General features: G+C 39.1%; 1 protein-coding gene across 1 annotated transcript; it reads right to left on the reverse strand.

Moving 5' to 3' along the window:
- Window positions 1-792: 792 nt before the first annotated feature.
- On the reverse strand, window positions 793-2,478 carry LOC306835163 (tripartite motif-containing protein 16-like; the record flags this gene model as incomplete). The annotated part of the gene is made up of 1 exon (XM_079361591.1): window positions 793-2,478. Exon 1 carries the CDS (start codon window positions 2,473-2,475, stop codon window positions 793-795), a length of 1,683 nt encoding a protein of 560 aa, XP_079217717.1. The 5' UTR covers window positions 2,476-2,478.
- Window positions 2,479-16,075: the final 13,597 nt, after the last annotated feature.

The raw sequence follows: 16,075 nt of genomic DNA on the forward strand, positions 1-16,075 counted from the left end.
GCCTTTATTCAAACTTTATAATAACATGGATTTTGTATGCATTATAGCCAATTATTGTATGTGCAAATGCAAAAGGAAAAGAAACATATACCACAGATGAATGATTTCATATCACAACAGTAGAAACATTTACAGTTAAAAATGTAAAAAATAAATCATTTCTCTTTTTGTTCTCTTTGTACTTAATTAGAACAAAAACAACATTGACAGACTGACAAAACAAATCAAAGTCAATGTGATCGTCGAAGTATTCACACAAAGTGGTGAGAATAAAATATGTCCAATAAAGAAGAAAAGTAATTTGCTTTTCCTTCTGTTTGAAACCATTTGAGCCCCAAACCACACAAAGAAGAAGTTGGATTTGAAGTAGAAATAAATCACAACAAGGGATTCAATGTGAAGAAAAAGCAGGGAGTGAAAAATTGTTGTCCCCTCATTATATCACTTTCATGGTTTCATCACCGGGTTGAAGTCATTCAAGAGCAAAAAAAAAAAAAGTTCTGAACATTTCATACTGAAGGCAAAAGACAAAAATGTCAGTTTCAAACATTTCTGACACAATAATGGTCTCAGTTCACATTCATATTTGTCCGTCACCTGATTTTGAAACATGTTGAGCAGAGATAGTCTCCACGACTAGACAGACACAGGAAGGAGTGCCGCCTTACAAAAAACAACCACTCACAATATCACAACAGATATTTAGACATCAAAGTACCGCCCCTAATTTTTGATTGACAGGAGATCTGTGTGCAGTAAGGGACAATGATCTGTACCTGAAATTACTTCTGTCTATTTTAGTTGACACAACTCAGCGCTCTCTCCTAAAGAAAAAAACAAGAATTTATAAATCCTGAGTCCAGCATGTAGAGGCTGGGAGAATGTTGTCTGGACTCTGTGGAGGAGAGTCATGGTTTCAGAGATGTTGTAGAAAGACAGAATACCTGCTCTGTGATCCAGGTACACTCCTACTCTGGAGGACCGAGGACCTGAGACAGGAGTCTCGACATTGTTGTACATAAAGTTATAACTGTTGTTGTACCAATATAATCTCCAAGATTTGTCATTATGTCCAAACAAACATTCATCTGAGCTTCCTGCTCTGCAGATATTCTTGTATGTGACTGCTAAACACACTTCATCTTCGCTCTCTACCTCCCAGTAACAACGTCCAGTCAGACTCTCTTTACTCAGGACCTGTTGATAATAAGTGAATCTGTCTGGGTGACTAGAAAAAGACTGCCTACCTTTTAACGTTACTTTTCTGTTCCCATCAGATAATAACAGGTGTTTGTGTGCTGTGTTTGGATCCAGTGTGATGTCACATGAATATTTTAAGAACTCAGCTCTGGTCATGTTCTGTGGATCTGACAGTAAAACATCCACTTCTGTCACTGTCTGTGAGATATTTGTCCATTTCTCTGTCAGGACGTCCCGTAGTTTATCTCTGACTTCTGACAAAGCTGCTGTCACGTCCTCAAAGTACCTCAGAGGACGGTTCTTGACGCTGGATGAGTGTGTAGATTCACTGAGTGCTGACAGTGAGGGGTAGTCGTGTAGAAACTGGTTGTGGTCCTGTGTGTGAGAGAGCTTCTCCAGTTCAGCGTCTTTCCTCTTCAGCTCATGGATCTCCTGCTCCAGCTTCTCCTGAAGCCCCCTGACTCGACTCAATTCAGTTTGCTGCTGGGATCTGACCTGCTGCTTCACATCAGAGCGTCTTTTCTCCATGAGACGGATCAGCTCAGTGAAGATCGTCTCACTGTTCCCCACTGTTTTATCAGCAGAGCCATTGATAGCCACCACTTCCTGTTGGAGCAGCTTCACATCTTTCTTTCGGACCTGGATTCTCTGCTGGATGTTTTGTCGACACATCTCGAGCTCTCTCTGCTTCTCGCTCCTTTCTTCTTCAGCTGAGACTGTGTCATGACCTTTGTGTTCGTCCAATAAACAGAGATAACAGATACACTGCTGATCAGTACGACAGAACATCTTCATCACCTCATCATGACGAGAGCAGACGTTTTCCTGGAGCTTTTTGGAGGGGTCCACCAGCTTGTGTTTTTTTAATGGAGGTGCTTTTAAATGAGGCTGGAGGTGTTTCTCACAGTAAGAGGCCAAACACTGCAGACAGGACTTACAGGCTTTCAGTTTCCTCCCAGTGCAGACATCACAGGCCACATCTTCAGTTCCAGCATAGCAGTGATCAGCAGGCGCATCTTGGAGTCCAGTCTTCTTCAGCTCCTCCACTAAATTTGCTAACATGTTGTTTTTCCTCAGGTCAGGCCTTCGTATGAAGTCCTGTCTGCACTGAGGGCAGCTGTAGACTCTCTTCTCATCCTGTGTATCCCAGTGACTTTCAATACAGTTCATGCAGTAGCTGTGTCCACAGGTAGTAGTCACTGGATCCTTCAGTAGGTCCAGACAGATGGGACAGCTGATTGTCTCTCGGTCCAGTTGTTTTCCTCTCTGAGCCATTTCTCCTCTCAGGGACGGTCGCGGTCAAACAGTTCTTGTTGCTACTCTTGTTGACTTGCTGCAGTGAATGAGTTTTTATCAGCTCCTGTAATTCACACTATTTTATTTTTTTATGATGGGGAGGGAGCAGAGAGTTAACTGGATGAATCAGAGTTGACTGTGGGGGAAGAGAGATCAGCCCTTTAGAGAGGTAATATACACGGTGTGTTACCTGAGACTTACAGTATGCAGTTAAAATATTTGGACTCAGAGAGAGGACACTTTACTCTCAACAGTTACACATTAAATATTATTCATACATTCCTACTGTAAAGTTTGAAGAAGAAAATACAGTTATTGCTTCCTTCTTTGAAATCCACTGTTGAGTTTTGTAATCTTTTTTCTTGTCTACATACCTTCAAGTCCTGTTGAAGAACTTTATTGTTTAAGCTTTGACCTTTGTTCAGTCTGTAAATGTACCATGTCATTACAGTATACAGCTTTAAGTATCATAAAACCACATTTCTCCACAGATAACAATAAAGCAGTCATACCTGATTATATCCCTTTATTGAGATAAATCATTCACCAATAATCTTCCTCATGTGGACCATGAATGTTACCGGATCTCAAAGTTAACGTCTCTGGGACAAGAGACATCGTCCTCTTTCTGAATCTTTCTGATTCTGTTCTTCACTCTTCTTTAGATGTTTTAGTCAATTAGTAGGACTGGGTTGAACAATCCCTGAGTTTCATGTTCTGCAGTTATAATGGGTGGGGTTGGCATTATGGTTTGCTTCCTTTTTATTCAGAACACACCAGCATTGAGCTTCTAGCATGGACATACCTCTGACTCTTGGTATTATAACAATGCTGGACTGTTACTTAGCTGACAGCATACCTTCTTAAGAAGACAAACATTTGTTTCACTTACTCATTAGGAAAGGAGTTTACCTCTGAGATCAAATATGAGTCGTTGGCATAATAAATGATGATGCTGATATTGTTCTGGGGGGAGACACAGTCATATGTATACAGACAAGAGTTTTGGGCTGAGGACTTGAGCAGCCCTGGAGGGTTCTTGTGCTGACTGTTCCCATCCTCACCACCTGTGGTCTGTCCAAGAGTATTTAGAATTTATTTATTTATTTGCACAGTAAGGGACAAAACATATATTAAAGAAATAACAGAATAGTGCATAAAGAGATCCAGAAATGTTTCTTGGCCCAAATTGATTTAACATGTTAAAAGAAAAAATGAAATAAAAAATTGTCCTGTGGTCAAACTAGTCAAAATTCATAAAAAGGCTAAAGAGGATCTGTTTGTTGTTAACTCAAGGTCAGAAGAGCCTGGATGATGAAGTGGCCTTCCTTAGTCTCGTCTTATCACTTGTTGAAAATGTTTAAACATAAATGGTTAAATATTTGCCTTGTCTTGTCTCATTGTTCAAAAATGTTGATAACAGTGTAGGTAAAACTACAGGGTGGTAATCAAGACCATGTATGTAACTTTTCTGAAATGTGTTGCTGGCAAAGTTTACAAACTAAAAAATGTCTCCGTTTTTCTCAGAACATTTGCGATCATCTCTGTGCTCTTTCCAAATATTTATTGTTTTTTGTTTTTATTTTACACAATGCCCCGTTTTTTGGACACTAAAAGAAAGACAAATCGTTTACAATCGTGCTTGAGTGCATGGTATAGATGGCCAGTGTGTCCGCGCCCTTAGAGACCGTATGCAGATCTGCATTCTGGGAGCATAATGTTCTAGAAGGGTAAAAGGGCATTTATACTCTTTAAGGGGCAGCAGTAGCATAAGGGGTGGCACTAGCCCAGTCCGTAGGGACTTGAGTTCGGGAACCGGAGGGTCACTGGTTCAAGTGCTGATGTGTACCAAAATATGGAAGTTGGTCTGGGAGCTGGAGAGGTACCAGACCACCTCCTGAGCACTGCAAAGGTGCCCTTGAACAAGGCACCAAACCCCCACTAGCTCAGGGTGCACTTCCACTTGGGGGCAGCTGACGCACTCTGACACCTCTCCATTAATTAATGCATGTCACAGGTCCTGCTTGTGCATGTGTGTGATTCAAACCTGTGCATGTGAGAAGCATGTCTCAAAAATAACCACAATTTCCCCCTGAGGGATTAATAAAGTATTGAAATTGAACAAAAGCCTTGCTGAGGTTTTTAGGGCCAAGCAAAATAACTTCAGTCTTGTCTGAGTTTTCTTGTCATCCCATGTCCGTTGTTTTTTTTTTTAGTCCACATGCAACCATCTCACACAAAAGAAACACTTATGATCACAGTTGCACATGTGCATACAAAAAAAAAGCGAAACACTGTGTTTTGACATGTGCACACAGAGTACAGCACTCCAGACTCATTATGTCTGAAGGCTTCCACTATCTTTTGATGAGCACTTCACTCTACTATCAGTACCCTGTGATACAGATTCGGTCCAGGCAGGTCGCATCAAATGGCTTTTTGGCTCAGTGTTTGAGCCCAGACTTTGATGTTTGACAATCAGAGGAGCCTAAAAAACTTAAGATGACACGTTAATGTGAGCAGATCAATAGATGCAGGGTCCACTTATGGTGCATTCACATCATATTAGATTTATAATGAATAACTTCAATGAAGCCTCAAACCTGCTTTTGGTTTTCTAACCCAGAGAGAAAGAAGGGTGGTGTTGTATCATCCACCCTATCAGAATAAAATCTATTCAGCCAGGTTTGTGACCTCTTTTGAGTCCTTTCTTGAAATAATCTCTATAGTCTTTTTCACACATGCCCTCCAGATTTTTTCTTGAAAATTAAAGGCAGACTGGAATTGCCCCCCGGGGACAAATATTGCCCCATAGTTGCTTGTTCACATATGCATTTAACAGTGGGAGACAATCCCTGTTGGACTGGAAAGGGGGATCTTAAGAGGGAAGACATGATCCATGTACCAATGAGGAATATAGAGCTTTAAACATACACACTATCAACAAAGGGATCATAAAAAAGCACAGTTGTGCACAAAAACAAGTCTGCTGATTGTCTCAAGTATACCAGATTAGCTGTGTGGAGAAAAGATACACATACAAACAAATATAAAAGCCCTTTCAGACTGCTTTTTCTAACTAAAGTTCTGTAACTAAGCCCAGACATCATCATGTTTTTTTACATTCATATTGATTCTCGGACTGTGTAATATTGGTGTCTCAGTCTTTGAATCCACATTGCCTTTTGGTGTTGCAGAAGCACGGCACAGTGGGAGCTCTACATACACACGCAGTCAGACATCCACACACACAATGCTGTGTGTGCGGCAATTCTGGAGTCTCTTGGGGCCCTTGGCAAAAATCAATTTTGGGCCCTCCAACCAGCTTTCATCACCGTAGTGTCTGTAGTCCTGACATTTACTCCTCTTCCTCTGTTTTCCTGTTTCTTTTTTCTGTCCTATCAACATTTTTATTGTTTGACTTCACTGACAGACTTTTGTCAACACAGCAATGATGCACACAACGTGACCCCTAAAGGAAGTTTCCTACTGTTAGCGCAAAAAATTGACATTTTGGGCCACTGCTTTTGTTTAAGTTTGTAAGCCCTCAGGGGCCCCCTACTGATCTGGGGCTCCAAGTAGTTGCCTGCTTTGCCTGTTGACAAGTAGCGCCTTGGTGTGGCTAGCTCCACTCAACCAGTCTTGCACCTATAATGCCACTATCACTTAACCTAACCCTCCGAAGATGGAACAGAGTGGGGATCACTTTGTCCCCCCATTTAACTGACATTCAGATTGAAGGCAAAACATCACAGTGGAGTAAATATTGTGGCTTGAAACGGAAATTAGACTAGGGCTAAACACACACACACACACACACACACACACACACACACACACACACACACACTGACTTTCACAAGATGAATTATCCTTATGTTTGAGGCAGTTGTGTATTGGATAAACTAGGTTATATCTTGCTCAACGAACCTATTTTGTCTTGCAGCTGTACTAGAGCTGTGATGAATACATTATTTATTAATTCACAAACAGCAAATTAACTTGCTGATATTTGATCTGATGTTCCAGATCAACATGAATTAAGAGGCATTTTTACCCTACTTTGTAAATTATATTTAATAACATATAATGTTGTTTATTGCGTTTTGTTCTGTCCTGTGAAACTTTAGGGAGATTTAACATGACGGGTTGCCCACCGATGAGAGTGTAGCACTTTGTTTTACTGAATTATTTACCAGCCCCTTAAGCATAACTGGTGTGTGAGTGTGCATGTGTGTGTGTATCAGGAGGAGAATTGGAGGAAATAGGTTGACATAAAGAAGGGACAGGAAATTGAAAGAGGAAAAGCAGAGGTGATAAAGAAAGGAAAGGATGGATGGAGCGCAGGAGATAGAAGAGCAAACAGGATGGGAACAAAATGATAAAGTCATTGAGGAAAACAATTAAACAAGGAAAGAAGAAGAAAAGAGGATGCACTAAACTGTTCATTCTAAAAAAAATGGGAGTTGTAAACAGGGAAAAGGTTAGTGTGTGGGGGGTTTCCGGTATATGGTAAGTACCTGAAGCCCGTATACTTTATTTTAGGATATTTAAGCAATGTTTCGACCAAGCAGTCGGAGCGTATGGTTTAGTTCTGTTTGTGTTTCCACAGTTAACTGTACCTATTTGGTAGGCGGCGTGTAAGCTGGATAACGATATCTGCGTCAGCTTAGTAATAGCATTAATCGTTAACAGCTAGCCCGCTAATAAATTCAACAAAGGACAAAAATCCACCATTTAGGGTCGGATTGATAATCCTGGCCCCCCCAACAGAAGGGTGCCAAAATGTAGGGTCGGTAATTTGGGAATCTTTCCTGCCTTTAGTCTATGGAAATGCCACAAAATGCATGCCGTACCAAGACGAACCGAACTGAACCGCTTGGTGGTAATGGGGCTTGAGAGAACTTGCCAGTAATATTGAGACAGAGTTTAGTCCTTTGTTTGGTATCTGGAGTGAAGAAATTGAAAAAAAGCCCAGTGAGTTAGACCAGTAACAGTGAGTTGACATTATCATTTTGGCAATGTCAATTGTCATGATGCATGACCCTTATGCTTGTATCTGCTTCTTCTAATTCTTACCATTATATGTGTGTGTGTGTGTGTGTGTGTGTGTGTGTGTGTGTGTGTGTGTGTGTGTGTGTGTGTGTTTGTGTGTGTGTGTGTGTGTGTGTGTGTGTGTGTGTGTGTGACTGTGTATATATATATATATATATATATATATATATAAGGAAGACACAAGGTGGAGGTTGCATTGAATGTTTTCCTTTTTGGTTTAGTTCTCTGTCTTAAGTGTTTACTGCAATTAAAATGGGTCTTGTTCCAGAAAAACACACAAACAACCAGCCATTTTATTTCATTTTGAATAGCACCACACCATAATAAACTTTTAGTCCAAGTCTTATGTCATCCAGACTTTTAGTCTTTGGTTTATTATTCTGAGGGAACCAGTATTAATCACCATGTGTCATTGGTGTTCAGCAATCTGCTACAACTGGAGGAGCTGAAAAGTTTGCTTAGTGTGAAGGGCAATGTGAAGAAAACGTGAAGTCAAGTCAAGTCCAGGGAAGAAAACGATAGCCAACAGAGAGAGAAAAAGACACAGTGAAAATGTTCTAAAGCAACAAAATAAGTGTTTGAGTATGTATAGTTTTTAGCAATCATGTCGTGTTTGACCTTTGATCAGTTCCAAATAAAAGTGTAAAATAATGCCTCAATGCCAATGCTCATAATTATCTTGAAGTATTTCCACTGCCCACATTCAAAGAACTATTTAACAATTCATCTTTGGTCACTGAATCAGAAACCAAAGTAATCAGATCATTAAAAAATGAGAGAAAGATGAAATATAGGAATGATAAATTGGACTGAATGAAAAGAAGAAAAGATGGAGGTGAGACAGGAAGTTACAAGAAAACAAAGGTTCATGCAGGAACTAAGGAGAATGATGAAAGGAGAAAGGAAGCCTCAGAACATCAACAAGAATAAAAGAGGAAGACAACAGGACAACAATTGAAAAACTGAAACAAGGGAATGAAGAGAAAGAAAGTGGATGAAGAGGAAAGATACAAAAGAGCGACATCTATGTTCAATAATTATCCACATATCTTTGCTTTTGAATGGCGATATCTTCATCACGTGTCTTAATTAAAAACATTTGAACCCATCATCATTATTAACACCCTCCATTCATTTTGCACATGGGAAATATGTTTGTGTGTGTGCATTGAGTCACACAGTGCCAAGTCTTATCAGATGACGCTCGATGCGTTCATGCAGAACTTTGTTATTGGGACCTCTGATGGTTAAGAGGTGACGGTGAATTGTGGGGATGAATAATTGGCAGGGTTGTTAATTATTTCTAGAGGGAATTCGGAACAAGAGGCATGCAGCTTGGTGAAAAAAACCCAAAAAAAACTGGCACACTGACCTGTTGACCTGATGAAATGCACTGTCACATTTTTTCAACAAAGTTTTTCACTTTAGCCTCTTTACAGTAAAAAAAAAGTCCGACAGCTATGTATCTAGTGCAGCATATCTGGATAAAGTAGTCTATCCTCCAAAGCAAGTTCATCAAGGCTGATTTATGCTTGATAATTGTCCCTTGTTTTAGAGGTTTCGACACTAATATGTTAAATAATAATCATCCTCTTTAAGATGATCCATGACTTATTTCTAAACTCTCTCTTTTGTATCAGCCTCATCAATGTGTTGTCAGCCTTGATCCATTATCAAAACTGTTCCTATTATGTGACTGGATCAAAACTTACATAAAGCTCTGTGACACACAACTGTCTCCAGGTGATAGAGAGTCAAAACAAGATTTTGACCTTGGCCGTCAAATCACTGATGCAACCATTCCCTACAGCAGCTATAAACACATACATTGTCAAATAACAAAATGTTGATTATGTACTGGCTTTTAAAACTCAGGGTGATAATTTCAGTTTAACCCTTGAGCATTATCGCCATTAACATGATTTTCATTATGTTGCGTTTGTCTGAGTGTCACGTGTCCCTGGGCAGCTTCAGCACTGTCTTTTTTAAAAATTTCAAGGCGTGTGTTTCCCTTCCCAAAAACATGTTTTTCCTACAGGCACGTGTTCGGGTGATTTTCACCCTGCAATAGTTTCTCTCTCCTGCAGCTGCTTGTGTGTCAAGGAGACTGTGCCTTCACCAGGGAAGTCTCATAGGTCCCAGGAATGGGTGGACCAAAGACTCTTGATTTTTTTTCTTCTTAGGATGTTTTGTTTTCCTAATTTGTTATTAATTTTAGAGCCTTTTTATAGGGTCCGCCCATTGTAATTTTTTTTTCATTTTGTTAGGCAGGCATTGATATGTTTTGTTTAAGTACTTTTGATAACGTATATTATATCGGGTGAAAATCACCTGGCGTTAGTGATGGTATTACTAATTTAAGCAATAGATGCTTATAGATTAGATATTAGAGAGATAGTCAACGATAGTAACATAAAAGCATGAGGACAGGAAAAGAAATTACATGAGGATAAAATGAGTCCACAAAAAAGAATAAATAAGAATACATTCAATGATATTTGATGTGTATAGTCAATAGATGCAGGCAAACAGATCTCAGAGAAGCAGATGAATCTTTACGCAGAGAGAGTGGCACTGGGGAAAGTGGGTGAGGGGGGATGAAAAGTATGATAAATAAATGAGAGTTAATGTTAATGGGATGCAGCATTGATGGTTAGACAGGGAGCAGGTGGACAAGTGGATAGGCTTTAGATGCTTTCAAGCCCAAAGCTAATGGAAATATCGGGGGTTGGGTGAGTCTCATTAGAGAAACAGCAATGCAAACACTTCTAATCCCTAAACTGTTATGTTACTTTATTAATCCCCCCTCTGTGGTTTAAAGGTCTCCCATATTCTGCATGAACACAAACTTTGACTGGAGTCTAAAGTAAGGAGTGCTTCATTATCTTGGGCTTTCACTTCCGCTCTGTGGTAAAAGGTCACTGTGTGAATCATCTCAGCTGCCTTCAGTCATAATTGTGCTCAATCTAGCTCACACTATGACCATATCAACACCAGGAGCATTTTTGGAACAGCATTGTGTAGTTCAATTAAATCATACCATGGTTCATTGTTTTGTCCATGTGTGGTTTGTTTTGGGAAATGACATCTTGCCATGATGATGGTAACTTCAAGGGGTGTGAAGATATATTGTCGTCATATGGTTCCCAGTACATTTAGGACAGGCTGAGACTTTTGTATCTTGGACAAGCAACAAGCACATGGTCATATCTATATAATGACACTTTCATAAAGCTAATTAAAAAAAATAATCAGATCAGGTCAGATTAGATTAGATCACACTGAATAGTATTAATCAAACTAGGGATGCACTGAATGCAATCTCTTCGGCTGGTTCCAAATTTCTACCTGCTCTGACCTGCTGATATCGATTTCTGGCTGATACAGATTTTCTGTTTTTAAAGCTCTTGACAGCAATAGTAAACAATTTTGGGATATTTTCTTTGATTGAAATACTTTTTGTGTTCATAATAAAACACTGTTGTGTTGTAACTGTTACGTATTTGTTTGTTTTTTAAAAAAATCATAAAAACTGCACCAGATAACAATGACCATCTCTCCCTTTCACTGAAATCAAATCTCCACTAGAACATTTTGAGAGTCAAACCCTTTGATAGCTGTATATATACTCCTGTATTTTTAGTTTATTTATGGTGGAAGTGTCTCTATCTATGTAAAGTAAAACAAAAAAAAAGATATTCACATATCTTTGAATGCTCAAAAGATTTAAACAGTCATTATAAACAAGCCTGAGGTGTTTAATCTATCTCATTCATAAATCAGATTATGGAAACAGTGAAGTTTAGTGCTACTCTCGCTGACTCCTAAAGAAATGCTCTTTACAGAATCGTACCTGCCCCCCTTTCTCGGTGTGTATTCGTTAACTGTATTTGGGGTTACAAAGATGTTTTTTCTGTTAATAATTATCAGTATTTAATATTAACTGCAAAGTGAGTCTTCTCACATCAGCTCAGACTTTATCATTAGAATCTCATTGCAAGAGCGCTTTATTTTAAAGTGCCCCTTTGTAACAGAATCATTTGATGGGATTATTAATTCAACATTTTAACATGCTGCACTCCCCCAGCCAGCGAGAGAGGGAGAAAGAGACAGCTCACCTCAACCTTATTCTCCTCTGCTGATGGGCATCTCACGACTACACTGTTGGGATGTTAGCTTGTTGTGAGCGTGCCCCTCTGTTAGGGTTTGTGTTGCGATGCGCAGGACATGAAAACGGCTCGTGCTTGTGAGTCTGAGATCGGCAAAAAGAATCTGCTATGTTTGAGAGGCCTAGCCGGTCGCCCATCTATTATCCCACTTAGCTGTTACTGCATATACTACACATACTTTACAATTGTTACTGACACTGTAGCTATATATCTTATTTATTGTTGTTGCTCTGGTCGTCTCTATCCTTCACCTTCTTCATGCATCTCACTCTATCCCACTGTCCAAACCCATCACAGTTTCAGCAGATGGCTGCTCAACATGAGTCTGGTTCACTGTATTTTTGCTAAATATTGCTTAGTGCTCATGATGTATTAACATTGGGTCTAAAATACTCAGGTATTTTACTTTTATGCAACATTTCTAATGAATTGGTGCTATACAAATACAAAATGATTGATTGATTGAAAATGGCTGTGCATTTTTGCTTCAAGCAACTAATGTGGTTAAAAGAGTTGAAGTTGGCCATCCTTCAGACATCCTTTTGCACTCATTGTCACATTTTCTTATAAAGGAAAGATAGTCCTACTTCTCTCTCTTCACACATTGAAAATAATTCTGTGAAGCCTCAGCAGTTCACTCCAACTTCAACTCGTCATACCATTGATTTCTTTTGACCTTAAACAAAATAATTCAGTTTGGCATCAGCTCTTTAAGGAAAAAGCAAAAGAATCAACACGTTTTTTAATTTGATAACTTTTATTAAATCGACTTTTGAAAAGCCAGCAGTGCAGCATCCACTTTTCCACAAACCTTAGAAATGTACCACATCGTGCATCCATCTCTATCTCTGGTAGTATTCATCTTAGAGGAACAATATTGGCTGTTTAGCATGAGCCCTTTTCAGCATGCACCATTCACTGCACAATTTCTCCAGCAATTGCATTATCTTGCTGCATTTTTACTTAAAATGTAAGGGCTTTTATAAGAAGCACAGATCAACAGTACTTATTAAGCACACCACACAAACCAAACATTATCACACAGTCAGAGTAAATTTAGGATAAAACGTGACAGAAGTCATATTCAATATTAAGGCATTTTTAATATGCCGCTATAGAGCTAATCAGGTTTACAATTTAATGCAGAACAATACAGGATAATGATTCCAAACACGTGACTTAAACTTGTGTCATGCTTTTCTAGTCTTCTGACTACTCAAAGTTCTTTTAAACCACAGGTCACACCTTCCCATTCACAAACTGATAGCTATAAGCTTCTATGTAAAGGAACCATCAGTAGTATCTAATTCCATTCACACACATTCATACTCTGCCGATTAAGGAGGGATCAACTTGATGTTAAATGTGAGTGACCTGGGGTATTGAGCCCCCGTCCTTTCAGTTGAGACACGATGACTCTACCAACTGAGCCATTGCCACCCCAACTGAAACGCTTTAAAATAGTAAATTCAATGTTTAAAGAGGACAAAGAAGCCCTTGCTGTTATAAACTGTCCTTCACCGTCACTTGACCAGAGAATTCTATCACAGCAAGCGAACCATTTGAAATATTGTCAAATCATGCTTCGAAAACATTATGACACAGATATATATACGTCAGAGCCTGTATGTGTGTGTGTGTGCATGTGTGTGCTTGTCAGGATTCGTGGGGAGATGGTCACCCTCCTTGCCTCTGGAAGCACATCTTCAGCTTTTAGGCCGTATGGTTCTGCATCCCTGAGGAGTCATATAACCTACCATTCCACACTGGAGTGATGTGACCCTACCCTTGAATCTGTAAAGACCTCTTGAGGCAATCCACATTCAGTGGTAACCACTCTCTTGGATTGGTAAGCTGATTGAACATCAACATAGAGATGTTGCCTGTTTTTTAGACATCATTGAAATGTTATCTCTCCTGTGACGACCCTCTAGCAACATTTGTGTCTAAATAACTACTAGAGTTATAGTCTTGATTAAGCTATGAGCATTGCTATAGCTATGGGAATTGCTCTCTGTGTTTATGGTTATGGCATAGCCATCCAGTCATAATCACAGCACAGCCCATTTTATTTCCATAGCAATGGCCATATACAAAGCTATAGCAATAGCCATCAGCCATTACAAAAGCAGCAGCCATATTTAAAGACACCCAAAGCCACCGCAATAGCATTGAATTATAATAGCTAAAGCACCTAAGCATCATGCATGTCTCCTGAAATCCTGATTAAAGCTAGTTTCCCTAAAATTTGGTAAAGACTTCATTGAAATGGAAGCTATGCTGTCACATTTAAACATTAGGCTTACAAATGTGCAGTGTCACAATTTACTGTGGACATAAATTATGCTAATCTTATAAAAAATAAATAAATGTGTAAATAGCCAATGGGTTTCTGAAGGAGGCTCTGAGGACATCATTACAAATAGCCGATGAAGTGACAAACACACATGCAGGGTTGGTGACCTCTGAGGGAATATTCTATAAAACAACAGCGAGAGCTTAAAGGAACAGCATGTGGATTTAGCGAGCTAGCATGACTTATTTTCTGTGAGTCTTTATCTCAGCACTTCAGCCCTGTATCTCTTTCTTGGTATTCCTGTGAATCTTTTCCCACACTAATTGATTTGTAATGCCTATTTTTGTCAATTTCTGCCAACGAGTGTCTTGGACTTAATTAGATTACACAGGTTATAGGGCAACTCTGTGAGAGCTGTTGATAATTACACCCACTGATAGCTGAGGCTTGTCACTGAAACTTGTTTAAATGTAACGCTTATGTCAATGAAGGGCTTTTATATTTGTCATCTTGGGCTTACTGCACATTATGATCTTGACAAAGTTTTCTTGTGTTCATTCACACATTCAATCATGTTTGCAACAGTGATATTTAGGGTTGGAAAAAAAGGTTATTCACACCATCTGTCTATCAAACTCGAAAGCCCTTTTCCTTAAATTAAAATCAGGGATGAATTCAACATTCTGAAAGGTGTATTACCAATATGTGGCTAAGGAAATTCAATGTTACATTCATTTTCTTGAGGAATAACTTTGTTAATCCTTATTCTCCTTCTTTAAAGCACACAGCCAAAACCAGAACTTCAGGTCTAAAGCTACACGACATGTTTATCTCACAAAGGCTATTTGAAACAGCTGACAAGTTACAAATTACAGCAGCAATATGATAGGCTAACAATGAGGCAGTGGAGCAGTGCCTGGTCCCATCTATGTGAGCAGGTGTTGTGAACAGCTGATGCTGGAGGATTGCATGTGACATGGTATGAAAATGATAAATAAAACCAGCATGACGAATAAAGTTTTTCTGACTGAATTTTTCACTAGAGCAACAGTAAACTCAGCAAAGAGGACACATCCTGTGGAAACAAAAATTTGATTTACTTACCTAGCTGACTTCACATTTGGAAGATGCCCACTCAATTTCAAATATGCATACAGTTTATGAAGAAGTGGGCTGAGGGAATCTATTGATATATCAGCATGGGAGTATTGTATAAAGTAGGATTTTAAACATTTTCATTAACTTTAAATACTTGTTAGGGAGTCCATAACCATCAGATGCTCGTCGGTATTAACATCAAACTGTATAAATTGTCCCAAGACTTAAAAAGAAAAAAAGATCCCTGGGCAAAAAATTATTTCAATATGTGCAAATCTATTCCATGCCCCCATTCTGAAATGCAACGAGTAGGCGGCCTCACTGGCAGCTCAGAAAGGCTCTCTGTTGTCTGACTGATAGACTTCTATCTGCTGGGCAGAGTCATTGTGGTGAGCTGAGCAGCCGGACTGTGAAAAAAAAAAAAAAAAAAAACCTCTGGCCAGATGATTTTGCCCAATTAGTTTGTAATATAGAGAATGAATGAGAAGAATAGACCACACATCACAAGTGATCAGAAATATAGAAAACAAGGGTACAGAATACACACAGTCTTGGGGGGGAGCATCATCTGCATTAATTAGAGTACTTTGAAAGATAGAACAAACAACTTCTCAACAATTGTCCTATCCTCGAGCTGTACCGTAACATGATGCAGGAAAGGTCATGGGGTCATGAAATATAAACTGGCTAATCTGTTAAGAAAGGTGCAGGAAAATATGCTATGTTTGTGCGATGGATCTATCCAATCAGAAAAGATTATGGATCCTCCTCTGCAAACCATATACATCTTAATGCAGAGAAAAAGCTAGTGCTTCAGAAAACATTTTACAGTTCAAATATATGTTGACCTGATGATGGTTCCAAAGGAAAGATCACAGGTATAGCGTGTGTTATTTCAGTCTAATAGCCATCTTGCAGTGTTGACTGACAAACCATCCTTAAATCATGTGAAAAATCTCAT

This window comes from Symphodus melops (genome assembly GCF_947650265.1).
Source record: "Symphodus melops genome assembly, chromosome: 14".
NCBI lineage: Eukaryota > Metazoa > Chordata > Actinopteri > Labriformes > Labridae > Symphodus > Symphodus melops.